General features: G+C 40.9%; 1 protein-coding gene and 1 long non-coding RNA gene across 2 annotated transcripts; both read right to left on the bottom strand.

Moving 5' to 3' along the window:
• Positions 1-467: 467 nt before the first annotated feature.
• thap1 (THAP domain containing, apoptosis associated protein 1) lies at positions 468-27,412 on the bottom strand. The gene is made up of 3 exons (XM_034095581.2): positions 26,951-27,412; positions 9,494-9,686; positions 468-1,439 (listed from the first exon to the last, which is right to left on the bottom strand). Exons 1-3 carry the CDS (start codon positions 27,229-27,231, stop codon positions 1,044-1,046), a joined length of 870 nt encoding a protein of 289 aa, XP_033951472.1. The 5' UTR covers positions 27,232-27,412; the 3' UTR covers positions 468-1,043.
• LOC139434873 (uncharacterized) lies at positions 23,639-25,730 on the bottom strand. Its single transcript, XR_011644176.1, has 3 exons — positions 25,140-25,730; positions 24,307-24,386; positions 23,639-23,736 (listed from the first exon to the last, which is right to left on the bottom strand). It is a non-coding gene; the product is annotated as an uncharacterized lncRNA (long non-coding RNA).
• Positions 27,413-27,673: the final 261 nt, after the last annotated feature.

The following is a 27,673-nucleotide window of genomic DNA, read 5'->3' as shown; positions in this document are numbered from 1 at the left end:
TAAAAAAAATTGGGTTAAATAGAATTACAAAGGGTTTAATACAAGACCAAATGTAGGCGAACCATCACAAATGAGTGAGGGGGTTCTTGACTGAGAACCAGCTCAAGGGGGACACCAGACAAAAAGGTTGGGAACCACTGGTCTAACGGAATTAATGTGATATTTGGACCGGTAAAAAATATAGAAGAATTAACAATGAAAAAACAAAGAAGAAGAGAGGAGACAGTTTAACGCCCACCCAGCAGACATGCTTAAAGTTCATTTGTTCCTGATCTTTGGATTAAGGTCATCCTTCTGTTGACTTTTAAACTTCAGATATGCTGCCGAGTTTGGACTTCAAACACATCCATTATTCTTCCACAGCGTCTCGTGGCTAGCTTCCTCTTTCCAATTTTAAGTCACGATACCCTTCTTATCTAAAATATTTTTAATAAACAACTTTCACAGGAACATAGACAGACACACAATGTTTCTGTATTGCTTTTATGTGAGGAAAAAATAAAACACAGAAAGAAGTAAATCATACAAATTAACCGTTTGTTACACTCCTTTTAGAAATTAAAGTCACAGTTATTGTTTTTTTCAGGGGGAGTAACATGGTGGACTATTTCTTGAAGAATCTAAGTTTATTCAAATTCGGTTTTAGGTTTAATTGTGTGTAAATTAGGTGTATTGAACATACATTTAAAAAAGAAGAGTAAAACATAATAAGTAGATGAAGTTGCCTTAAAAGGTGTAACATAGATTTGGGTGATTATTTATACGCTATATGCTATGGAAATAGTCAAACTGGGAGCACAACAATTAAAAAGTAAGCCAACACAAGGGTTAAAGCAATTTCAGTGCAGCCCTAACACGAGGAATATGCAAGTAGTTGTTGAACCGACCAATTCCGAGTTTCCTGCTTCCTGCATTCTTACGGAGCCCTTCCTGTCTGGACTCAGGGCTGCGCTGCTGGCTAGGAAGATCTGCGGATGTCTCCTGCTGCTGACAGTTTTATCTGCCTCTCATTTTGACCACATCTCCTTTTCATTAGTTCATGGTTACTTGATGCCTTTGAGTGTGTGGTAGATGTGTTTGGGTAGAATCACGTATCCCTCTCCGAAGGTTGCAGGCGGCTGGCGGCCGGTCCTCGGCGTCTCGCATGCTGCCTTCAGCATCTTCAACTGTCTCTCCTGTCTTCGGCATTTCTGCTGAGTCGTCTTCAGCTTCTTCCTCAGACTCCCCAGCTGCTCCTCCAGCTGCTCAATGCGCTTTTTCTGCCGAGCGGAGTCCTCTGCTGTGTAGTTGTGGTCACAGGAAACTGCCACCTTGTCACACCAGATCTCAGGCAGGCTTCTCCCGGGCTCCTCTTCCTCTTCCACTGCTGGGTCTGAGGTCAGAGGCAGAGAGAGAGGGAAGTGGATATCCGAGGGGAAAGGATCCTCCAGAGACTCCGACTGTCAGAAAACACACAAGAATTCAGAATTTAATTAGAGGTCAACACATTTCACAGATATTCCAAATATGAGCAGGGAGAAACCTTGAGGATTTGGCAGCTTTATCACAAAACCTCACAGCCACTGGAGAAACGATCGAGCAATCAGAGTTAAGTAGGTGGGACTATGGCTGCTTCTCCACCGCTAAGCTAAAGGTGGCTAATGTTGGGATATAAAGGAACCACGGCACGGCCACATGACTTCACGTCACCACCGCTAAGCTAAAGGTGGCTAATGTTGGCCTATAAAGGAACTACAGCACGGCCACATGACTTCACGTCACCACCGCTAAGCTAAAGGTGGCTAATGTTGGCCTATAAAGGAACAGCACGGCCACATGACTTCCTATTTGGACTACCTATGTTGCAAATGTATTATCTTTTCAATTTACACACGGCATCTATTGCACGTCTGTCCGTCCTGGGAGAGGGATCCCTCCTCTGTTGCTCTCCCTGAGGTTTCTCCCATTTTTCCCTTTAAACTGGGTTATCTTCGGAAGTTTTTCCTTGTACGATGTGAGGGTCTAAGGACAGAGGGTGTCGTATTGTCATACTGATATTCTGTACACACTGTGAAGACCACTGAGACAAATGTAACATTTGTGATATTGGGCTATATAAATAAACATTGATTGATTGATTGATTGACTTCAAGTCACCACCGCTAAGCTAAAGGTGGCTAATGTTGGGCTATAAAGGAACTACAGCATGGTCACATGACTTCACGTCACCACAGCTAAGCTAAAGGTGGCTAATGTTGGGCTATAAAGGAACTACAGCACGGTCACATGACTTCACGTCACCACCGCTAAGCTAAAGGTGGCTAATGTTGGGCTATAAAGGAACTACAGCACAATCACATGACTTCACGTCACCACCGCTAAGCTAAAGGAGGCTAATGTTGGCCTATAAAGGAACTACAGCACATCACATGACTTCACGTCACCACCGCTAAGCTAAAGGTGGCTAATGTTGGGCTATAAAGGAACTACAGCACGGTCACATGACTTCACATCACCACCGCTAAGCTAAAGGAGGCTAATGTTGGGCTATAAAGGAACTACAGCACGGTCACATGACTTCACGTCACCACCGCTAAGCTAAAGGTGGCTAATGTTGGGCTATAAAGGAACTACAGCACAACACATGACTTCACGTCACCACCGCTAAGCTAAAGGAGGCTAATGTTGGGCTATAAAGGAACTACAGCACGGTCACATGACTTCACGTCACCACCGCTAAGCTAAAGGTGGTTAATGTTGGGCTATAAAGGAACTACAGCACGGTCACATGACTTCACGTCACCACCGCTAAGCTAAAGGAGGCTAACCGCTAAGCTAAAGGTGGTTAATGTTGGGCTATAAAGGAACTACAGCACGGTCACATGACTTCACGTCACCACCGCTAAGCTAAAGGAGGCTAATGTTGGCTTATAAAGGAACTACAGCACATCACATGACTTCACGTCACCATCGCTAAGCTAAAGGTGGCAAATGCTGGGAGTGATGACGTTTAGTTTAGTTTAATAAGCAACCCAGTCTCATGGCATTTCGTGTTCACCAACACGATTTTTAATTTATTGATTCGTATTCACCAACACGATTTCCCCCTTTTTTTCGTGTTGCACAGCACGATTTTAAAAGCAATGTATTTCTACTGGTAATGTGTTTCGTGCCTGCAGCACGTCTTTTTCTTTTTTTAAACCATAGCTGAGGATCTTGGGTAATCGTTCAAAATGCCTACGTCTGTTTCCGGTTATTTTTATTTTGAAATTCAGTTCCTGACGGACGCCAAAAAAGCCAGAGATTATGGAATTAAACCAATAAATAAAAGCAAGGATAATTGTGTGTTATTGGTGAGTAAATAACAGTGTGTTATTTTGAAAAGAATAACAAATTAGAAGGAAAACAAGATTTAAAAAATACAGATTTCAGTATCCTGAGGCTCTGAGCCCCATTTATTTTTCTCACAGACGGAAACAAAAGTCCGAAATTATACGATTTAAAATAAAAGCAATAATTGTGGCTTGATATTGAGTAAGAACATGTTTTTATGAACCACACAGCTTCCGGTCTCCCTCGACCCGACCGGAGAAAAAGACGTGCTGCAGGCACGAAACACATTACCAGTAGAAATACATTGCTTTTAAAATCGTGCTGTGAAACACGAAAAAAAGGGGGAAATCGTGTTGGTGAACACGAATCAATAGATTAAAAATCGTGTTGGTGAACACGAAATGCCGTGAGACTGGGTTGCTTATTTAGACACTTGTTAGCTAAATCCACCAGTGGGCTATTAACTGACTTATTTGATGTTGTAGAATACAAAATTCTAATGTCTTCAGCTTGTGTTAACCAAATACCTTATTTCAGACTTTGAGACAAGGGAATTGAACTGCATAAAGGCTAACTAATTTCCATATTTTAAGACTCATTCCTGCACCACTGTCTGCCTGTGCTAGCAGCTGGGTCTGGCTGCTGGCTGCTGGCTGAGCTGCTGTGTCTTCGTGTGGTCACACAGACTGCTGCGCTGCTACACTGTTCTTTATTAATCTAGAGAACTGTGCAACTCCATCTGTCGTTTTTCCAACCCCGTTTAGATTTAACCATGCCTACTTCCGCATTAACGTAGCTCTGCGCCGTAGATGTATAAAGAGAACGTCCCCATGTTAACAACGGCGAAGTAATATCAAGTCTACTCTTGGAAAAAAAACAACATGGTTTCTTAATGTCTGCACCTTAAATGTATATGTTCAAGGTTCAAGGCTTTTATTAGTCATACGTACATAGTCAGGGGTTAAATTGGGCAGGGGCTGTCCGGGGCTCAGCCCCGGCACATAGGACGATGCTCTGACATCATCACCCTCGCACATTTGTATAAAAAACGATATATACATTAAAACTTTTCGTTCTTAATATAGACTATATTTACGGTTTGATAAGTGTTGACTTTACTTTAAAAAAGCAGATCTCTGTGAAACCTTTTTTTGTGTATATATTAATAATGTAAGATGTCAATTAATTCTAGTTAATATGTAGTACTTTCTATTTTTATTGTGTCCTTTGGTGGCATCAATGTGTGCATTTGATACAGATAATGGAGCAGTTACTTTAGGGTCTAATATACAGTATAGCCCTTAAGGTCAAATCATGACATCCTCGGCTAACAAGCGACCAACAGAAAGGTTAATGTTAATGCTGTTGCAAGTGCCCGGCTACCAGCACAAGTATATTTCAGATCTGTGGGAAACACTGTTAGGGGGCGGTGCAGCTGCCGTACCAGGCCGTGATGCAGCCAGTCAGGATGCTCTCTATGGTGCGCCTGTAGAAGTTGCAGAGTATCCTGGAGTCCATGTTGAACCTCCTCAGCCTGCGGAGGAAGAAGAGCCACTGTCGAGCTGTTTTGATGATGGTGTTTGTGTGAAGAGTCCATGTCAGGTCCTCAGTGATGTGGACACCGAGGAACCTGAAGCTGCTGACTCTCTCCACCGTAGTAGTCCCATTGATGGTGATGGGGGCGTGTCCCTCTCTCTGCTCCTTCCTGTAATCCACAATCAGCTCCATGGTTTTGCTGACGTTGAGATGGAGGTTGTTATCCTGGCACCAAGATGTCAGGTTTTCAACCTCCTCTCTGTCTGTGATCTGGCCGATGACGGTCGTGTCGTCAGCAAACTTCACGATGGTGTTGGAGCTGTCTGTTGCCATGCAGTCGTGTGTGAACAGGGAGCAGCCTTGAGGGGCTCCGGTGTTGAGGATCAGGGTGGAGGATGTGATGTTTCCCACCCGCACTGCCTGGGGTCTGCCCGTCAGGAAGTTCAGGAGCCAATCACAGAGGCCGCTGTTGAGCCCGAGGTCTCTGAGCTTGATGATCAGCTTGGAGGGCTTGAAGTGTTGAAAGCTGAACTGTAGTCAATGAACAGCATTCTCACATATGTGTTCCTCTGGTCCAGGTGTGAGAGGGCAGTGTGGATGGTGAGGGCTATGGCGTAGTCTGTGGACCGGTTTGCTCTGAAGGCAATCTGCAGGGGGTCCAGAGAGTCAGGGAGGGAGGAGGTGATGACGGTTTTGACTAACCGCTCAAAGCACTTCATGATGAAGGAGGTGAGTACTACTGGGCGGCAGGGCTCGAGCTTAAGGACGTCCCGTCGTCCCGGGGCCGAAAAAAATAGTGTCGGGGAGGATACAAAATAATTTTGGGACGAATTTGGGACGAGAGTTAAAATAAAAATATCCTGCTAACTCTACAAACGGCGATGAAAATGAAACCGACTGCACGTTTTGTGTAGCACACAGTTATTAAACCTCCTTGTCAACATAAACACACACGCACAAAACATTTAGCAACCCGCGAAATACACACACATGTAGCCACTGCTGTGCCGCTGGCTGTCAGCGTGCCGCTGGCTGTCAGCCAGCCGCCCAGCTGGCTGTGCCCGCGAATTCCTGGTCCGCAAATTCGCGCTCTATGGTCTAGCCAGATTAATATAATATGGCTCTGGGTCTAGCTCAGGGTTTCCGTTAGCCGGTAATTACCGGTTTTTAGCTGGTAAAATTTATAAAAAACCGGTAAATTCAAAACCTGACGGTCAAATTGTCTGGTAATAATTAGGGAGGCTCCGATCGATCGGCCGCAGGTCATTATCGGCTGATATTCACTCTTAATAGTTTGATCGGTGCTCTCTATAAAGGCCGATCAGGAGAGCTGGATCTGATCGATATGGACATAAACGCGAGTGAAGTGTAACCGGAGCGAGAGAGAGATCAGATCAGCTGCTGAGTCAGACGGAGACACGCAGCTCTGCATAATCACCTGAAGCCCCGCCCTCTGTTTAGCGGGCTGCAGGAGCTGCAGGAGAAACTGTCAGGAGAGAGAGGGAGGGAGAGGGGAAAAGAGAGGCTCCGTTTCTCCCGTGTTATTATTCAAAGTTGATGTAAACTTCTGAATAATGTACGTTATCTACTACAAGTAGTTTGTTTGAATGTAATAATTATGTTGTTTGTGGAATAATTTATTGAAAAATGAATCTGAATGTTTCGATCTGTTACGATTATAAACTGAAGCAATATCAAAATGAGCCCCGTGAACTGAGTTTTAAACTGAAGCATATCCGCTCATAGTCCGGTAATTACCTGCTAACGGAAACTCTGCTACACAACTATTATTATTATTATTGAAATATGACCGGTAAGTTTCAAATTAGTCCGGTAAAATAAAATCTGCCCGGACATTTGACCGGCGAGAGAAAATCCTAGCGGAAACCCTGGTCTAGCTATGTACTGAGTGTGTGTATTTCGCGGGTTGAGTGTTGTACAATGACAATGGCATTCCGTGGAGGAATTCTGAAATGTTTTACCGTTACATCACAAAAACGCACAGCAGAAACAGACCCTGGAGCGCCGGCCTCTTTATTCACTTACTCCTCTTCATCCCCTATGGGTAACAAGGCTGAGATGAGAACCCTCCATCGTATTTAGTCCTTAGCAATATGCGGCCTCTCCCCATGTAGGAATGGGTACCGAGCCCCGGTGTTAAACGGGCCCCGGGCCGGAATTATTAAAGACAGTGGTAACGTTAAGCTCCGACGTTATCAGACTTTTTATCGGTACAGGAGACATTTAAAAAATATATGTCATATGTATTATTGCTACATACACATTATATCGCAGTTTTAGTTTCACCAACTCCGTTTCTAATATGCAATAAGACTAAAACATGCATCTATGATGTATTTTCGAGCTTTCCAATCCAGATGAGATCTCTCTGTCCCGTCTATGTGCGAGGGGGCGGGGCAGTTTGTAAAGGTCTCCTGACTGTGTTACAGACTGTCATCCTGTTAGTGGTTACTCTGGGTTCTGTCTTCAGGACACAGTGTTGGATTTTTTTTGATAATTGGATGGGACTTGATTGGATTCAATATTAGAGTAATTTTCTCGTTTGTGTGTTTGTTTAAATATATTTGGCCTTTGTTTATGTGATTGAATGATTTACTAAAATAAAAAGGTTGATGCATTATCATCTAATGATTTGTATGATGTTTTATTTATGTTAAAGGTCACTTTGAATGATTTTAACTAATGATAATGTAGAAAAAAAAAAGAAAAAAATCGGGACGGTCCACATTAATTTCGGGACGGCTTGGATTGTATTTCGGGACGGTTCCGGGAGGATGGGGAAAAAAGTTAGTCGAGAGCCCTGCTGGGCGGTAGTCCTTGAGGCTGGTGATTTTTGTCTTTTTGAGGACAGGAACAATGGTGGAGTGTTTGAAGCATGTGGGGACTACAGACTGCAGCAGGCACCTGTTGAAGATGTCTGTGAACACCTCTGCCAGCCGAACTGCACACAAAAAGGATTTGCACACATCTGCCCTGTCTAAAACAAAAGGGCAGGGCTCCTTATCCTTCTGTGTGAGAGATGCGCATGCGCATGCAGTCCCAATTTATTTCATTAATTAAATTCAAAAAGTGAAACTCATATATTATAATAATTCATTACACACAAAGTGAAATATTTCAAGCCTTTATTTGTTTTAGTCCTGATTATTACGGCTTATGCCCCTGATTTCTGTCTGCCCCTCTATTCTTTCTCCCATTATCCTCCACAATCTGCCTAGAAGTATTTTAACGTTGTAGCTGTTCAAGATGGTCATTTTAAAATGTGTTAAAAATATACTGTTAGTAGTTAAACCAATAATAATGTACGGCTGCAACTGACAGTTATGTAGGCACATTTTTTATTAACGCTGTGTGATTAAAAGAATAAACACAAATAGCAGGATAGGCAATACAAAACTTTATTTTGTACCTTGATACTACAGCCATTGATAACACAGCATTAGACATATTTGGCAAACTTTCTTTTTTTTTTTAAATTGTATTACACACTATTTTTATCGTATTGTATTTTTGTCGATTGTTTACATTGTACAGTTCTTTAGACATATTTGCTAGATCTTATCCCACTGAAAAGGCACTGCACCGACACCGTTAAAATATTGGCATAGATAGTTCATCCCTGTGCTGCTTGGCTCGAGCTGGAATATTGGTGCTGTGTGGCAGGGTGGCCTGCCATAGTTCAGGGTCTTGTCTCCATCTTCCTGGGACAGCTCTCGACACAGGTTTGGGAAAACCCCCTGAGCTTCTCGCTGTAGTATCCAAGTTTTCACCCATTTAGTGCGGTGTCTCCTAATTTTTCGCTTCCGATTCCTAATCTCTGCAGCCGCAAGCAACACTCCAATTGCTGATAACGCCAGTACCGTACGATACATGTTTTCGATCTACGAGAGAGTGAAAATGGAACCCAGACGCTATTTGTTGTTTGTTTATATCACGCAGTCTGTTCTTCTTCTCTCGTGTATAACGCAGTCTGTCTTCCGGTTGTTGCCTCTTTTGAATGACGAATACACACTACTGCTGGTAAGGACAGTTATTAACACTCGTCGACTGAAGTCTTTGCGGTGTGTTCGTAGGCGGGAGGCGCAGGCGACGTAGCGGACGTAAAAGTCGGTACGCGTTCTTTGGTCTCAGGTTGGTGTGTAGCGGCCTTTACAGCTAATGAAAACCCCAAAATCAGTATCTCAGAACATTTGAATATTACATTAGACCAATAAAGAGATGTTCGGCCTTCTGAAAAGTATGTTCATGTGTATGCACTCAGTACTTGGTTGGGCATCCTTTTGCATGAATTACTGCATCAATGCTAATTAACACAATGTATGCTAATTGTGCAAATTGCTCAACATATGCAGGTTAGCATCCACAATTTCTATGTGCTCGGAACCCTACTATACATTTCTAACATAAAACTTTGGGGCACTCAACATTTCCGGGTTCACAAAAGGACTTTACCATTTATAGTTTTAAATACTCATACAATAATCACAAATAAATGCAGAGGAAACTGTTTATGAAGCTCTGATGCAACTGAACTAAACCTAACTAACAATCACTCTTGTGTATAATATTTAGCTCAGTGCGGATCAAATGTGTGTCTTCAGTGGGAATGCACTGCGCTGTTCACCTTGATGTTGAGGTTGCAGGCGAAGAGCGAGGGCACGGCGTTCTCGTTCAGAACTCGGTTGTTGCACTCTCTCTTGAAGCAGTCTTTGGTGAAGTGCTGTGAGCAAATGTTGCTGTACTTCGTCGGCTTGAAGTTGTTCCTCCTCATAGCCGCCACCCATTTACCACAAACATCTGGGCGAGCCAAAGGAAACCTGGCAAAATAAATAGAAATGTACTTTGACCCACTCACGATTTGTTCCTTCCCTAGAAATCATTTTAACATAAGCAAAGGGATATTTCTCAATTCAAAGTCTGATTATACAGATGTAGCACCTCATTTCAGACTCCAGTTTACAGCTTCCTGCCTACGACCTGCCTAAGACCAGTATCGAGGAATGTTAAGCCCTCCCACTATTTTCCAAGAGGGCGTTGCCAGATTTTCAATTTCAGGTTTTAACCAGGAGATGGCACTTCATTCACAAATACAGAAAGACAAGTTTCATGGACTTGCAGTTGTGTTTTGAAGAGCATTTGAACATATCAATATTTTAGATCAACTAAAGTATATCTAATCTTGTATTTCAATAATATATAGTCTTTATATAATATATAATCATAATAATAATGTAAATGTTTACATTACACTTCTTTATTTGTTATGCTCATACTTTTACCTTTACAATCGTTTGCTTTAATATGCAGTATATTTTTGGGATATTTTTGTGTTTGCTTCCTCCTGCTCCCTTTCGGACACATACAGTATGATTTATTATTAATATGAAGATATTATTAAGATAAGATGTTTATTGATTGAACATTTTAGTTTAGAATGTGCTGTCCCACGGTAATTCAGAAGGCTCACAGGTCACATTCTGACCATTATTTAAAACAATAGGTGCTTTCACACCGTCTACAGTTTGATTTGTATAGAGGGAGCTGTGGCTGAATGGCCAGCAAGGTGTGGCACATTTATCATAGGTGATCAGACTAACTGCCTGCCGTCAGATTTCATTTAAAAAACAGGTCTGATTTTAAGACTATTTCTGCGGTCATAAAGAATGATAAGGATAAGAATAATGCGTATTGAACTGGTTTCATTCATTAGTGAGTTTATTTAACACTAGAACCGCCAATCGGGTCAATTTGTGTGATGTGTGTGTGCAATGTAACTTTTTTCAATAACATATTAAAGTCTCCCAGTCCGTGACTTTTCCTTAAAGTGTGTTATGTAGCACCCTATGTTGTTAAAAATTGCATTCTAATAGCGGGATTTGACGGTGTTTGGTAGTTCTATACAAAAACCTCTGGCGGTACTAGTGTTAAGGTAATAAGGTACAGTCGAAGCCCTTTTTTATCAGTAACGAATTTAGCAGTTGAACATTAAAGTCAACTAACTGAGGGTTACTTGCAATGACAGTGTTGTGTCTGATGCCCCGGACACACGAGGACGAAAACGGCTAAAGGCATAGGATTAACGCAAATGCAATCGCAAAAAATCTTCCGTCCACACACAATAGTCATCCGGATAGTGTCTGTCCACACGAGACAGCTCTGTTTAGCTCCAACCGCTGGAGAAGCTGCAGTACATATGCAGGAGCCTGTACGTGGCGCTGTAACTTCCTCCACAAAAGCAGCGAAGAAGCATGGTTGTCATGGTTGCCCTTCTGTTTATTCTCGCGGTGGGGGCCGAGGGAACCGGGCAGAGTTTTTCGCCAGTCAACGTGTATTAAAGTTTAAATCTTCCGGACAAAATTATAAAAGTGCCGGTCAAAGGTCTTCTTTGTTATTTATTGAGCTTTAAAACAAATGAATAACGACTATATAATATAATAATAAAATACACGGAGCCTCTCTTTTTCCTTCCTCTCTTTGGACAGCGTCAGTGTCTGTCTCATGCAGCAGCTGATCCAGTAATGAGTGACCCGACCAACAGTAAAAATAAACATATTTATAACTAGTTTAGGTAGTTTGAGAAGTGTCTCCGTCCTGTCAGATTAGACTTCACTCTCGTTTAGGTCCATATCGAGAGAAAGATAAATAATCTGAATTCAGTGTGCAGTTTACTTTGACGCGGGGGTGAGCAGCAGAGGTGGGGAGAGGCGGGGCTATTGCCTCATCATTATCAGAAAATGATCGCATAGGGCGTACACACTGAGCCGTTGGACCCCCCAGAGCGTTGCGTATGCCGTTCTATCCAGCTTGGGACCCGTTATCATATCTGCAGTCGTTTAGTGCCGTAGTGTCGTCCTCGTGTGGCCGAACGGTCTATATGACACTAAACAGTAACGCAAACGACCGTTTTCATCCTTGTGTGGCCGGGGCATAACTGTAATCTTGTCACTCAGAGCAGGGGCGGACTGGGGGGAAAAAGTGGCCCGGGGATTAATTGACAGACAGGCCCACTTAATGCGTGGCATGTATCGGCCGGCCGGCGACGAAAGTATGTTACTTAACAAAAAACCCTATGCATTTAATGTTATTTTAGACAATTATTCATATAGTAATCACATTACCTGAGCCCTTGAGTTGCCTAGAGCAAAATAGTTACGGCATATATTAAGTGATTTTAATGTTAACAGATCATTGATGCAATATACATGTTGACCCAATTTGCCTGACTTGACACATGGAATAAAACATGGGCGACGTACGAAGCATCCTCAATGTGGGTGAGACAATTTAACAGGGGGTGTGGGCAGGTGGTGGACCTCACCTCCTCTAGGGGGGTCCGGGGGCAAGCTCCCCCGGGAAGATTTTTTTTTAAATGTCGAAGTTAAATGCATCAATCTGGTCCGTTTTGAGAGCAAAATTAGGGACTAAATCTATGGCAGTCAGTAGGGGCTTGGACTGTGAGCCGTAGGGTCGCCGGTTCAAGTCCCAGACCAGACCTATTTGGAGTGTGGACTTCTACTTGGAGAGGTCCCAGTTCACCTCCTGCCCTGCCGTGGTGCCCTTGAGCAAGAAACCAGACAAGGCTGTACCTTTAGTAATGAATATTACATGTTGTGAGGAAATCTTTCCACCAATAATTCCAATAAGTAATCCAAAATGTATTCACTTCAGGTTTACGAAAGTAACTGTAATCAGATTACTCGTTTTTCAAATGTAACACGAGCTGAATACAGTTACTTGATTTTTGTATTCTGATTACGTAACGCCGTTACATGTATTCCGTTACAACCCAACCCTGGCCACACCCCACTGGGCTGGGCTGGGCCGGAACACTTACAAATGTGGGCCGGTAGGATTTAGGTAAGCAAAAAAAAAAAAGGGAGTGGCCGGAACACTTACAAATGTGGGCCGGTAGGATTTAGGCAAAAAAACCTCCCGGTATTCCCGATGGCCAGTCCGCCCCTGACTCAGAGTAACCTACAGTTAATGTAGCTGCTGGAGAAGAAAGGGGAGGGGGGGAGAGAGCTGTGGTTGATGGGCCATTAGTTGTGTAAACACACAACTGAGAGCTGCCGTTTCATTCAGACTGTTTAAAAAACGGTAACAACGGACTATTTTTCTTAGCGGATGCATGTCAATTTAAATCAATTCATACAACTATTTTTTAAATCAATAAAAACATTTTCTAAATCCATAAAAGCATTTCAATTAATATTGGTAGTCATGTCGTTACTTTGTTGAGAATGTGGCCATGTGTAATAAGCGGGATAATTTGCAGCGACTTGTTCCTTATGGGGAAAATAACACCCTTCATGCTGATCTAGATCCCTCTGCCCTGCGTCGGGATCCTGATCTGCCGACAAGGCCCTATTAAAATATAAATATTTTTAGTGAATTACTGAGTTTAGGCACGTTTAATGAAGTTGAATACAGTATATTCATATGCGTCAGTGATTTCATGTCAATTCGGCGAACATAAAGATAAATGATCGTGGTGAAGAGGAGGATTAAATTAGGATTAAAAATCGAGAGCCGGGCTGCATTTCCTCCCGTTCGTTTTTTTTGTTTTTTATTTTGTTAAATAACAACATGGTGATGTTTTGTAAATGATTACATGTCTCTTACTTAGCACAGAGTATGATATCCGTGACATATGGATCTTAACAAAGTTCCGCTGTACACTGAAAAAAGTGCAACGACCGTGTCATTTAATCAAAATACATTTTTAAATTGGTCTAATTAAGAATCATGGATTCCGTTTTTGACATGATTTTTTCCGTTTACCCAGAAGCAAAATACACCCTCCCTGAAATAACTTAAAAACAATATTCAACCTAAATCGTTATTTTCACTTCAAAGCACGTCACATGACCACGTGACGTACAAAGCAAGGTGACTTCAAGATTTGCTGCAGCCGCCATTACACCGCTACCCACTGTCTGTGAGATTGTCTGACCCAAAAAAACTTTTAAATAAGGTAAGGATTTGAAATGGGTGCTTTTTTTGTTTTAAACTATATTTAAATGTTTATCCATTTAGTGTCGTGTCAAGATAAACAACTAATTTACCATCTGTCTTTGTATTTGGCTATGTGTTAGCTAGCAAAGTTTAACCACGTATAACCATTTTTTAAGGATGGCTTAACCAGATAATTTTCATACATTTATCATGCAAGTGGCGATTTTTTGTTGCGTCGGTTTGACTGGTGAAACGTTTAAATAGTTGCAAATGTTATATTGGTTTCACTTAAGGTATTTTATATGGGGCTATCATAAACTATCATAGTTTAGCTATGTGCTAGCTAGTTTCTAAGCTGTTAAACCAGGTCATTTTCAATGTGTGCTCCTCTCATAAAAAAAACCCTCAGCATATTAAACACACTAACAGCCAGACCCCAGCCAGCGTTAGAGATGTTTATACTTTTGGCGAGCCGTTATTAAAGCTCCGGGACCGCTATAGTTATGTGGCTGAAGGTGTATCTCTGCTCTGCAGCAACCCGCACTCGGACCACGCCGCTCCGGAGAGGGGACTGTAAACAGTGGGGAGGAGGAAACAACCCGAATCTCCTTGTAACACGCTGCCCGTCTTGTTGACTATGCTTTGAGGGTGAGGATGTGTGAGGTTTGCCGTTTCCACTGAAGGTCACAATGTATGCTGATTTGGTAAGGTCCAAAATGAACTGAAAGTAGTTTTCATGTACGTTTTAAAAAGGATTGAAAAACCCAAAATGGAGACTTACGGCCCGTCCACACGGCAGCGTGCGTTGAAGCCAGGGTTCGAGTTATGTGGGAGCCAACGGACGCAGTGAAATCATACATCTGTGTGGGTCGCTAATACGTTATCAAAAATAATGCATGTGTCAATGTAATGAGTATTATTTATGCTAACGAGGTGAATAGGCTAAACTCAAAACATGTTTTCCAAAAGAACTACGCATCTCTTGAATGACAATATGCCTGCACTGCAGTTCCAAGGTTGCGCAATCTATGCCTGTGAGCGTGCTGCACGAGCCAAGATGATGTGTGTCCATAGTTGAACCTGTTCATATTTAAGTGTGTGTGTGTGTGTTGTTGTTTAAAGACCCCATAGAGCTCAGTTTATAACTTGAACCCTGGTTGAAGCTTCAACACAGCTTCTGATTCACTTTGACGTCACGCTTTGCCGAACTGCAGTGTGCTTCCGTCGCTTCACTTTGCCTCCGTTGCTCGCTTCAAAAGTTGAGAAAAGTTAAACTTTTCAAGCTTCGACGGAAGCGTCAGCCAATCAAATTATATGCCAGTACAAGCTCTAGCCAATCAAACCGTGTGCTTGTGTGTCCGGGGCGGGAGATTGATGTGATTTGAATTTAGCTTCAACGCACGCTGCTGTGTGGACGCTGCGTTACTCTACTCTAATCTCAAGTGATAATATATCTAGTTAGGTACCCAAATGTTAAAGTTAAATGAGAAAAAGTATGTATTGTACAAGTAAATTTAAAAATACAAGACTGCACTTCATTAATATTGTTGCATGTAAAGTCAATCCTCACATCGGTATGTTTATTGCTACTGGTGGCAATAATTTGCTCCGTCATTCCAGGCATGTCACTGTTGTGAGACATCCACTGACATTCAGTCGTCAGTGTATCATTTCACTATTACTAATACCATTGTTTATGTTCTTGTTTTTTCTAGTTCCTTTTGGGTTGCCTGACATGACCGTAAAAACGCCAGCCAAGTTACAAATTATTCGGAATCCCGATGACACCAGGAAGCTAGTTCTGCCTGATGGAATTCCAGAGACAATGGACTTACTGATGAAGTCAGGAAAGTGTGTGAAATGGAGAGCCACAGTGACGCGTCCTAAAACCCGGAAGTAAACTCCTTCCGGTTCCCTCGACAAAAAAGCAATGCAATTTCTCCCTAGGATTTTGGAAAATAGCTGGAAATAAGGTCTGTGGTTGAAACACATTTAAGAGACGGATCACGTTTTGTTCAGCCGGATCATAAATCTAATTGATGGATTTATGATTAGAAAATTATAAAAGTAGGGTAGACATGTGGATATTATCCGACTGAACAAAACGTGATCCGTCTCTTAAATGTGTGTCAACCACAGACCTTATTTCCAGCTATTTTCCTAAATCCTATGGAGAAATTGCATTGTTTTTTGTCGAAGGAACCGGAAGTGGTAAAATGCTGACTTACTTCCGGGTTCTAGGACGCGTCACTGTGGCACTCTATAGGTGGACGTTTTAGAATGCAATATCAAGACGGAGACATTGGATATGCACTAATCAACCTGACATCCACGGCTGACCTTGAAGACAACTATCAAGGTCATCCCAATACCTGATGATGGTGTCCAAGAATACATCTTTACCATCTGAAGAAGCAGCGTCTGCTCAATCAGACGATACTGACATCTTGTCCACACCCTCCAGCTCAGTCTCTACAAGAACTCGTGTCTGGTTGAAATTATTGAACTGACACAAAAGGCCAACCTTGTTCAAAGATTACAATGCTAGGGATTGAACTACATTTTCCGTTGCTTAATTGTTTTGGCCTCTGTATGTTTCATTTTAAGTTAAAAAAGAATGTGACTTCACAGATTCTGGTAATGCTACTGAAACCCTTCTTAATGGCTAATACATGTTTATCTGAAGTTGTAATTAAGAGCTGCAGAAAATGGTGTTTAAAAATGTAAAGAAAAACAAGATGTCCTGCATACGTTCTAGTGTTTTATTAAAAGGCAGCCAGGTTTAAACGCATTACATATTTACATTTTAAAGGAGAGATATGCAAGCTAGTTTAACATGTTCATATGCATATTTGTGATGTATTTGGTTAAGGCTACAGGAGAGTTTTGTAAAAAAAGAAAAGCCAGTGATCTTGATTTACTTGTATTTATTTTTTACATAAGTGCAAATTGGTTGCATAATTTACTCAATTAATTGTATTAATTTATTGATGTATTTATTTTTAATTAAAAAAAATTAAATTAATTATATTAATATATAAAAACGGGGTTTGTCAAACAGAGCACATGGTGTAGTCCAAATGATAGCTGGGGATTCTGGGTAGTGTAGTGTCTTCTGTCATCCTTTACTCAGAAAAAATATTTGTTTCTCCGAATCGAAGGGGAAAAATACAAAAGCATTGCACACAATTTAAACCAATCAATGTTGTGTAATTAACAAGGATAATCTGGTGTTTTTTAGTCGATGAGTAGTGCAGATATCACTGTAAAATCAATCGACAGTAAGAGGAATACTTACTTCCGGGTGTACAATTCTCCGTTATCCAATGGGAATGGACGCTCACATTGCCTTTAAGGGCAGCCGACATAAACGAATGCCGTGCTTCCATGAGCGTCAAATCCCGACGCAGATGGGAATACATTGCAATCAGTTGAAAGCTATTTGCGTCCCTTTATGACGCTGAAGGAGCCTAGAAGAGTCACAATTGGACGCCACGGACACTGACCAAACGTCGCTATTGGACGCTTAGGGAGTGAGAGTGTGCTGTAAAAACAGCCCCAAAGCATGATGTTTCCACCCCCATGTTTCACAGTAGGTATGGTGTTCTTTGGATGCATTCTTTCTCCTCCAAACACGTCTAGTTGTGTTTTTACCAAAAAGTTCTATTTTGGTTTCATCTGACCATATGACATTCTCCGAATCCTCTTCTGGATCATCTAAATGCTCTCTAGCAAACTTTAGACGGGCCTGGACATGTACTGGCTTAAGCAGGGGGACACGTCTGGCACTGCAGGGATTGAGTCCCTGGCGACGTAGTGTGTTACTGATGGTAGCCTTTGTTACTTTGGTCCCAGCTCTCTGCAGGTCATGGACTCGGTCCCCCCGTGTGGTTCTGGGATCTTTGCTCACCGTTCTTGTGATCATTTTGACCCCACAGGGTGAGATCTTGCGTGGAGCCCCAGATCGAGGGAGATTATCAGTGGTCTTGTATGTCTTCCATTTTCTAATAATTGCTCCCACAGTTGATTTCTTCACACCAAGCTGCTTACCTGTTGCAGATTCAGTCTTCCCAGCCTGGTGCAGGTCTACCATTTTGTTTCTGGTGTCCTTTGACAGCTCTTTGGTCTTGGCCATAGTGGAGTTTGGAGTGTGACTGTTTGAGGTTGTGGACAGGTGTCTTTTATACTGATAACGAGTTCAAACAGGTTCCATAATACAGTTAACGAGTGGAGGACAGAGGAGGCTCTTAAAGAAGAAGTTACAGGTCTGTGAGAGCCAGACATCTTGTTTGTTTGTAGGTGACCAAATACTTATTTTACCGAGGAATTTACCAATTCATTCATTACAAATCCTACAATGTGATTTCCTGGATTCGTTCCCCCCATTCTGTCTCATAGTTGAAGTGTACCTAGGATGAACATTACAGGCCTCTCTCATCTTTTTAAGTGGGAGAACTTGCACAATTGGTGGCTGACTAAATACTTTTTGCGCCACTGTATAGGGAATTGTGCATGTTGAATTGAGTTCTGTATTTTTTTTAAACCCTGAAATATGTCCCGGGTCAATTTGACCCGAACATTACCAAAGGGTGCAAAATGTGAACATAACACAAGATGACAGCACTCTGTGAAGGTATTTCAAATTTGGGATCATTTGTTTTTTGTCTAACATTGCTTCGTGCAAGGGGCAATTGTTGTCGTCTTCTATGTAAACGTTTTTTTCACTGTTCTTTTGCCATTTTGAGATTTAAATTTCCAGCAAAAGCTAAACCAAGAATGGTTTTAGCTTGGTTTTTTGGTTTAAGACCCCTTTGTACTTTCACGATTGGTTGCTGATACAAAGGAAATGACCATATTTGGATCCGATGAGATTGTGCTAGTGATGTGTTGGTCGCGAACAAGCCATTTTTGTTTGTTTGTTTGTTAAGTAATACAAGACAGAATGATATGATGATCTCCGTGCTACGGGTGCATGCATGCAGTGACATGTAATATCCAAGGATTAGAGACTGTTGGATGCTGCTGTTTTGCGCATTGCAATATATTTATTTTCATTAGCCTATGTTATTTATTTATGATTATTTTTAGGCTCAGCAAAGATTTGTTGTCAGTTTGTATAGGTGTTGCTATCTGCTTTTTTCGTGGTTCTACAATCAGAGAGTTACAAGGGTCTGTAAATGCAATGCAAACAATTGACCAAAGCAAATCATTTATATTAAAAATGTCATTTTTTACAAAGGATGTATTGAATAGGCCTAATTTAAGTGATATGTTTACTAGGGGTGTAACGGTATCCGTATTCGTCCCGTCACGGTTCGGACGTCACGGTTCGGCACATGCAGTCACACAGCGAATGCGACTTTTTTTTACGAGTGGGAAAAAAAGTCTGTCACTCAGGGCAGTATTACATTATATATAATCCAGGGGGCGGTATTGCGCCTAAAAACCAGCCGCCCGTAAATAACAAATGAAGAACAAGAACACAACAAAACGAACACAATACATGAAGAAGAACAGTTAGTAGCTACGGCGAGTTCACACAACACTCAGGAGCTAGAAGACCCACAGGTCTGCTTCTTTTAAATCAGGTGTGTGGGAACATTTCGGGTTCCCTGTGGAATACAACAATGATGGGGTGCGAGTTGTGGATCGGACGAGGACGGTGTGTCGGCGTTGTTCGACAGCGGTGCGGTATGCTAGTGGTAACATGTCAAACATGCTCAATCACATCCGAGTCAGTCTCAGTCCCCAGCGAGAGGGCTTTCTCGACGGCAGGTGACATAGTTACCGCCAACAGATCTGCCCTCACTGCTGACAACGTAGACAAACATCTTTTTGAAGAACAACTTGAAAATAGAGTAAAGCTTGAGTATCTTTATTTAGGCATAATGGCCTCACACACTCACAAGTTAATTACACATGTTAGACATTGCTCCTAAAGGTACAGATTGTATTTGTTTTATATTTATCATTGTATTTATTTTATATGTTGACATCAGGAGATGTTATACAGTTCTGTATAGCCTTTTATTGATTGTGATTGAAACACTTTCTTATTATTTATTTAAATATTTTCAAGACATTATTTGTAGTTGTACAGCTTATTTAACCTTTTTGTTTGACATCAGCCATTATAAATAATATGGCCATCTGAGTGTGTGTGTTACGGTTTGTAGTTTGTTTTTAACTGTGTAATACAGTTAATGATTCCAAATGTTAGAGTTCCTTATTTTCATACCAAAACTTGCACTACTGTTACAAATAAATAACAGCAAAAAAAATATGCATTTGGGACTTTTTTTTACTTTTCCTTGTTGTACCGAAACCGTACCGAACCGTGACCCCCAAACCGAGGTATGAACCGAACCGTGACTTCTGTGAACCGTTACACCCCTAATGTTTACACATATAAATCATTAGTCAAAACAGGGCTACATTTGATTGAATTATAAAAAAGGTATATTTTGCAGATAAACCTAGTGACCCCACCCCCTTAAAAAAAAAGCGGCTCTTTTGAACGGCTCTCGCAAAAGGAACGGAGCCATAAGATCTGGCTCCCTTCAAAGGCGGCCCGCATTGAAAATGACTTAGGCGTACCTTTGATGATACATCACTGAAACACAAAGTCCATCCTCCTGTCCTTTTGGATGAAGCACTTGCGGGTCATGCAGCTGATCCTTTGTCACTCCAGTTTATCATTGGAACTCAATCTTGAAAATGACTCGGTTAATAATTTCGCAACGATGTCATCACTATCACTGAAGTGAGCCACCATGTACGAACTTATGCTAATTATAAATCTATCGATTAGATTTATGATTCGAAAATAATAAAAGTAGGGTAGACATGTGGATATTATCCGGCTGAACAAAACGTGCATTTATCTAACAGGTTCGTTTTCCACAGACCTTATTTTGAGCTATTTTCCAAAATCCTATGGAGAAATCCCGTTGCTTTCTGTCGAGGGAATCCGAGCGCGGCTTACTTCCCGGTTTTAGGACGCGTCACTGCACCACTTGCATAGACTTCACAGCGGGAGGAACTTGTCATAGAGTCCACGAAAATAAAGCCCGCCCATTTAGAGGGAAGATATGATTGGTCAATTGTACTGTCATTTGACATTACTCTCTCGTTGAGTTACTATAGCTGGCCCTCTGTGAATGTAGAGAGGGACCAACAAGCTCTCCCGTCTTCACAGAACTCGGAGAGACGGCATTTAACCCTTCACATTCCAACAGAAACTGAACAGGCATATTTGAAGGATTTATTTATTTGGAAATATTATTTTAAATACAATTAAATCAAGTTATTTTGGTAAAACTAATGAATTGTTGTTAATGAATTTTTTTTAGTGTTTTCAAATATTATTTTTTAGAATATCTTAGGCCCTCACAGAGGGCCTAGAGGGCCCTGACGGCTCGCCACTGGTGTACACATATAAATCATTAGTCAAAACAGGGCTACATTTGATTTAATTAAAAGGTATAATATGTGGTAAACTGAAGAGCCGTTTGGGAGCCGAAAGAGCCGGCTCTTCTTGGTGAGCCGAGCCAAATGATCCGGCTCACCAAGAATTCCCATCACGGCCGTGAAACCAGGACAGTAAACAAACATGTCGTCGGTAGTATGGGACTATTTTAAAGTTTCAGAGTTAGATAGTTCGCTTGCTATTTGTATTAACAAATGCAATGCAGAAGTTCTACGAGGAGGGAAAAAGGCAACGAGCTATAATACTTCCAACCTGATTAGTCACCTGAAACATCGCCATCGCTACGATGGTGTGTAAAAAGCGTACGAAGACGCCTGCGCTGCTAAACTAGCGACGAATCCAAAGCCAGCTGCAAAGGCACCGGGGCTTTTACCTATCGACGAGGCTTTTGAAAAAGGCAAGAACTTTATTTGGGAAAATAAATATGGTCACTTTGAAGAGTCAAAACTGTTCTTGGCTTTGTTTTGTTCATAGTAGTAATGCTCATGTCATTTGCTCACTACTAGTCTTTTTTTTACCACCAGGTGTGCAAAAACTACAGGTACATTTAATATATATATATATATATATATATATATTATCTAATTATCGGTTATCGGTATCGGTCTTGAGAAGAAGGAAGTTATCGGTTTCAAAAAACCAATATCGTGCATCCCTAGTTAGAATGCTAACTGTTGGTGAATTTAGGAGAAATCTACAGACGCAAATAGACAAACTATAGTAAAATAAACACCTAAATGTGTATTATGAACATTTTCCTTCCAAAAGCCTGAAAGAAAACATGTAATGGAATCAAAATGGCACAAAATGTCAAAATTGACCAGAGCATGAAAAACGATGTTTTTGCCTGCCGTGGCTCACCTTAATGAGTGAGACACACCGGAGTTGAGGATCTGTGGGGTTTGTATGTCGATGTATGGGAAACACTGTTATTTGTATTACTATTATTAATAATAACGTGTGCATAGACATTTTTCAGGGGCGGACTGGCCATCTGTAGAATATCCCCGCAGCGAGGCTCCCCCGGTTGACAATTCACCCTAAATAAATGACTTCACTTTCTGATAAGAAAAATACAAGAATGAAATGGAATCAAATCTCTTTTTTAATATCAATAATTTCAAACATTATATAATCATATAGGCCTATGCCTCCTTAGTATTACCGTATATATAAAATGAAACTTTGAATAATTAGTGTTTGGTATGTTTTCTATCTTCAACTTCTCCCATTCAAAAATCCGAAATAAAATCAAAAAATCTATTAATATGTAACAAATATATTCAATTTCAGAGCAGAAGAAACACTGCACATAAATCATTCAGCAGTGCACAGTGAAGCTCAAGCTTTCAACTGTACGAACAAGCAATACTTTGAAATGCAAAAGTCTCAGTGTGTGTGTACAAGAGTCTTTTTAATAAATGTAAAGGTCCCATGTCATGCCTTTCCGGTTATTACCCGTCCCCTTGTGTGTTAGGAAGGTTTTTCTGCATGTAAACGGTCTGCAAAGTCACAAACCCTCAAAGTACACCCTGTAGCGAGTAAAACTCTAACACAGAAAATACCTGTCTATGCTGCCCCAGAACGCCTCGTTGGACATTTTTATTTGTATTCCTGGGTACAGTGACGTGCCCATACCCAAATGGACCAATCCGTGGAGCCATTACATTATGTCCGCAGAGACGTTTCGTTAAGTCTGCGGATTGGTCCAAATTGACTAATCGGCGGACATCCTCACCAGTGGCGTCGCCTGGGTATTCTGGGCTTTAGCCCCGAATGTTTTTTCTGTAGGGCCGGACAATTCTCCCTCAATAATATAATACATTAACCGTGCTGTTTTTTGTTTGGTTTGGAGAGGACTGAGGGTCTTTCCTCAGCGAGGAGGACCAGGCCTGATGGAGGAGCCCGTGCTGGGCAAAGCTGATACCAACTGCACAGGCCAAGTCTGTCACTTTATTTGACTAAATGTGTTTACTTATACATTTAATAAGTTTACACCTTCTGTCCATATGTGCTTTTTATTTAAAACATGTTTGATTAACTTTTGGTTCACATTTCAATAAATTGTATTTGTATTTGCTCTCCTTTTGTCCATTATTCTTACTGAAAATGTTAGATTACACATTCACATCTGACTGAAGATTGGCCGCATTTATTTGTGACGTTGCAAACTCTGCGGTACAAGGCACAAGTGATGTGAAGCTCATAAAGTGAGGCAAATAGAAATAATCAGCTGATGGAGTGGAGATGTGGAAATAGGTGCATTCGATAAGCTGACTGTTTTTACAATAAAAGTAGTTTCTTAGTGAATGTCCTGTACTGGTCTTAAAACCTCATAAAATCAGCTTTTAATGTTCCTCTTGGATGTTCTTCTTGACCCTCAGAGAAGGAGAAAATGTCGTGTCTTTCAGGCATGTCCTTTCCTAACAAAAATGACAGGAAACATAAAACATATTATTGCAGAACAAGTGTGTTATTTATGAAAGCGGTGTGTTTGTGTGTTTAGGGGCTGTAGATATTATTTTGTAATTGTAATGTTTTTTTGTTTTTTTTAACTGAGTTACAAAGACAATCAGATTATGAATGAACAGTATGAAGTTCATCAACATTGAAATATATGTTATTATCAAAATAATATTTAACTGTTATCAAAACGTAGTGCAACTGAAGAAGCTTGCTCTGTTGTCTCACTGAAAGAATCACTTTTACCACGTTTTTTACAGACAATATTGAGAGATAAATAGCAGCAGTTCTCACTATGTGTTAAATATCTTTGCCTTCAATACATTAAATTAGAAAGCTGACAGTCATATTGCTAAATATCTAAATGTAACTTTTTGCGTGAAAAACCCCTCAACTTCACTGATGTAGGTGATCTAGTATTTAGTATTGTTTAATGGAATGTATATCAGTGTATTAAAGTCAATACTTCATTCATTTAAACCAATATCTTTCTTGATTCTTTGTACAGTATGAAAAAAGAGTCTTTGTACCTGTGCTGAAGTTCACTGCTGTGAGGAGTCCAGTTCTGTCTCTCACTCTCTGGTCCAGCCTGTCTGCATCACCTGGACAGCTTAAACAAACAGATATATATATATATATATATATATATATATATATATATATATATATATATATATATGTAAAGTACCATGTGTACAAACAATATAACTGATTCTCTTCTGTTGAACATGTTGGATTGTGTATTGTCCGAGTCAGGGTCCTTTTTATTTTACTGTAACTTTGGAAGTTGTGTTACCAATGCTTCCTGTTTATTTGATACCCATTTGGTAATGCAATTAATAAAAACAACAAGGTTTGGGTTCGTTCTTCAGATGACTGTGACGTTAACGTGTAAGCTCAATAGTGAACTCCAGCTCAATCCACCATATTGTAATATCTAAGTAATCATATTGAAATATGACATTAATAATTGTAATATACACACATCTTATTGTAAGGTTGATTTCACATACACTACTTCGACGTTAGCTTGTCTACATACTTGAGCATAGCCAATTTAAATTAACCTTAGCGATGCATACAGTTCCTTCCTACATAATAAAATATCTCTCTACGTTACAAGGATGACCTTATTTTATAACCTCAAACAGAAGCCGTTTGTTCTACAGTATTATCCCACTTAACGTCTATTTCGTTTTAACCTTTATATATACAGTCTATTATTTTAACTTGGAGGCTACGATTAGCATCGTTAGCACCGATGTAGCTACCACTCACTTACACGCTAACCCAAGCCTTAACATTCATTACTTAGCTGATTAAAATCATTAACACATAAATAAAGTACTCAAGTTTCACTTACCGCAAAACCGCATTCATGCACCGTCTGTTTCAACCGCAGAGCGAGTCACAATAGTCCGATATATAAGCATGAGAACAAACAACCACGGCCGGCTTCAAGTTGTGTTTCCTGGATGAACTGAGCAGGCAGAGTCCCTGTAGCTTCACGGAGCAGGTAGCAGAGAGACAAGAAGCTAGCAGCAGCAGTCACTTGACAGAGCCGTCACTCAATGTGACCACGCCCTAATTTATGCAAAAACGTTAAGACCTAATATAAATAAAAGGGTCGCATTAGAAAACAATTAACTCTTTTATCAGTCTGTAATGCGTGTTTCCAGTGGCAAAAACCTTTGACAGTAAAAGCCGCATCAGATGAAGACGTATTGACTTTAAACTGTCTACGAGGAAACAAAAGGCTGCGTCTGCTTTTAACAAATATTCAACCCATGGTCTGTTGTTGTACCATGCAGCGGCAGAAGTGCGCTTCTTTCTTTCTTTGAAAACAATCTCCCTGATAACGATCCGGTTTCACCCCAAGATCATCTGGGGCTGTTGGTCTTTGAGCGGTTGCTGGCCCAATAGAACCTGTTGATGTGCTGCAAGGTAGCGTCTGTAGAGGAGGCACGGAGGAGGAGGAGGAGGAGGAGGAGGAGGAGGAGGAGGAGGAGGATGATGTGGTACAGGGTGTGGCAACGCAGGTGGTGATGGTAGGGGCACAAGGAGCTGTGCCTCGGAGGACAGCGTTGGTGGCGGCCGCCTTGATGAGTCAAGGCTTGGGCTCGCTAACTCAGCCCCGGGGTTTGTCGAGGTAAAGCTCGTGACATGAAGGCGTGCTGCTGCAGCGGCAGGTGCAGGGGCAGCAGCTGCATCGGCTGCAGTTCTTTCATCGCTATTTCGTTTGAATAAATCCTTAGATCTTTTAAGCCAATTTCTGATGTCCATTTTGTCATTGAAACAGAAATGGCAGTCTACAGAATGCACAATAAACAAATCCAGAATAGGCGGCAGAGTGTGACGCTGTGATTGGTCTAAATGTGGACGAATCACAAATCACAACAGACACATGCATTTATTTGAAGTAGCCTGCGATTTTTTGTTTTAGTTACTATCTGACATCACATGCATCGTAGCATAAAAGTTCACAGCTTAATTATAATTAAAAAAATTAAATATATATATTTTTTAATTTTTATAAATAATAAAAAACGTGTTTATTGGGGGAGTGCAGGAATGTAAAATGCCTGGCCCTCCCCCGGCGCCGGGCATGGTTTGTTTTCACACTGTGTTTGTTAGTGAATCATAGGACATTTGTAAAACATGTTTAGGTTGTTTTTAGAGTTATGGCAGGATAATACCTCCATAGAATGGTAATCAAACTCTAATCACAATTAATGGAATTATATTTCTTAATTATTAAAATATGTTGGAGTTTATGACAAAGTGTTTTACATGTGTTAGGTCTTGGTAAAAGGCCGTAGCCTATATAGAAAAGGTGAACCAGAATTGAAGGTACGTTTTAATATTATCACCACCGTAAACACTGTAGGTTCACTTGCTGTTAAAGTGGGGGAGTGGGCAACTCACGGGCAAACTTGATACAAGACTTTTAATTTATGAGAGCAGAATGGTGCTTTGTGAAATGTCAGTCACCCGATTTTACCGGTAAAATCTACAGACACAAGGAAGCTCTTGCTTCAACTTCTCCTCACTGATGCTGTTAAAGACTGAGCTTCAATCAGGCAGAGTGGAAACGAATGCTGGTGAACTATCTCTCGATAGTCCTCACAGGACACACAGTGCATATCCGTCATATTTGGCCAGGTAACAACTTACTTGTGAAAAGAAATGTCTTTGTCTTTATGGTAGCGGTTCTTACAGCCGTACGCTGAGCACGTCTGAACCATGGCTGCTGCCGGGCTACACACTCTGGTAAGGAACTGCACGACGGTCCGCTGGCGCTCCTCCTGCACCTCCGCACGGGCTTCACTGCCACTAACAAACATGGCGGCGGCGAAGAGGTCACGACAAGTGTTGTCGGATCTGATTGGCCGAAGTCGCTTCCATACCTCCCTGTAATGTATCTCACTAACCACCAGAGGGAGACAACGATTCATTATTAACGGCTCTCACTTGATACATTGATTTATGTTTGCTAATTGATTTATTTAATGGTTGAAATACAGATTATTTTTGTATTGATAATTAGAGGGATATATGTCTAGACGGTAAACGTAATACTTAAACTAAAAAAGCTGCTATTATATTATCTTAAAGTGTCTTGCTCTTTTAGCTACTTAGCATGAGTAAACTGTAAACACTGTACTTTTTGTATTATTATAACAATCTTTTTTTTCTGGAAAAGAAAAAAAGATAACGGCAATGCATTTGAGAGACATTTCCAGAATATCTGATGTCTACAACAAACACTTGTAGTTGTTTGATTATTTTTGTTATAGTTCTGTCAAATTGTTTTGTCAACTATGATAACATTTTAATGGACAATATCAAATTCATTGTAAAAGGTTTTGGGGTCAGTCTGAACTCTTTGATCATCTT

This window comes from Pseudochaenichthys georgianus, chromosome 12, assembly GCF_902827115.2.
Source record: "Pseudochaenichthys georgianus chromosome 12, fPseGeo1.2, whole genome shotgun sequence".
Lineage (NCBI taxonomy): Eukaryota > Metazoa > Chordata > Actinopteri > Perciformes > Channichthyidae > Pseudochaenichthys > Pseudochaenichthys georgianus.
The sequence above is the reverse complement of the archived record's forward strand: the minus strand, read 5'-3'. Positions and strand labels throughout refer to the sequence as shown.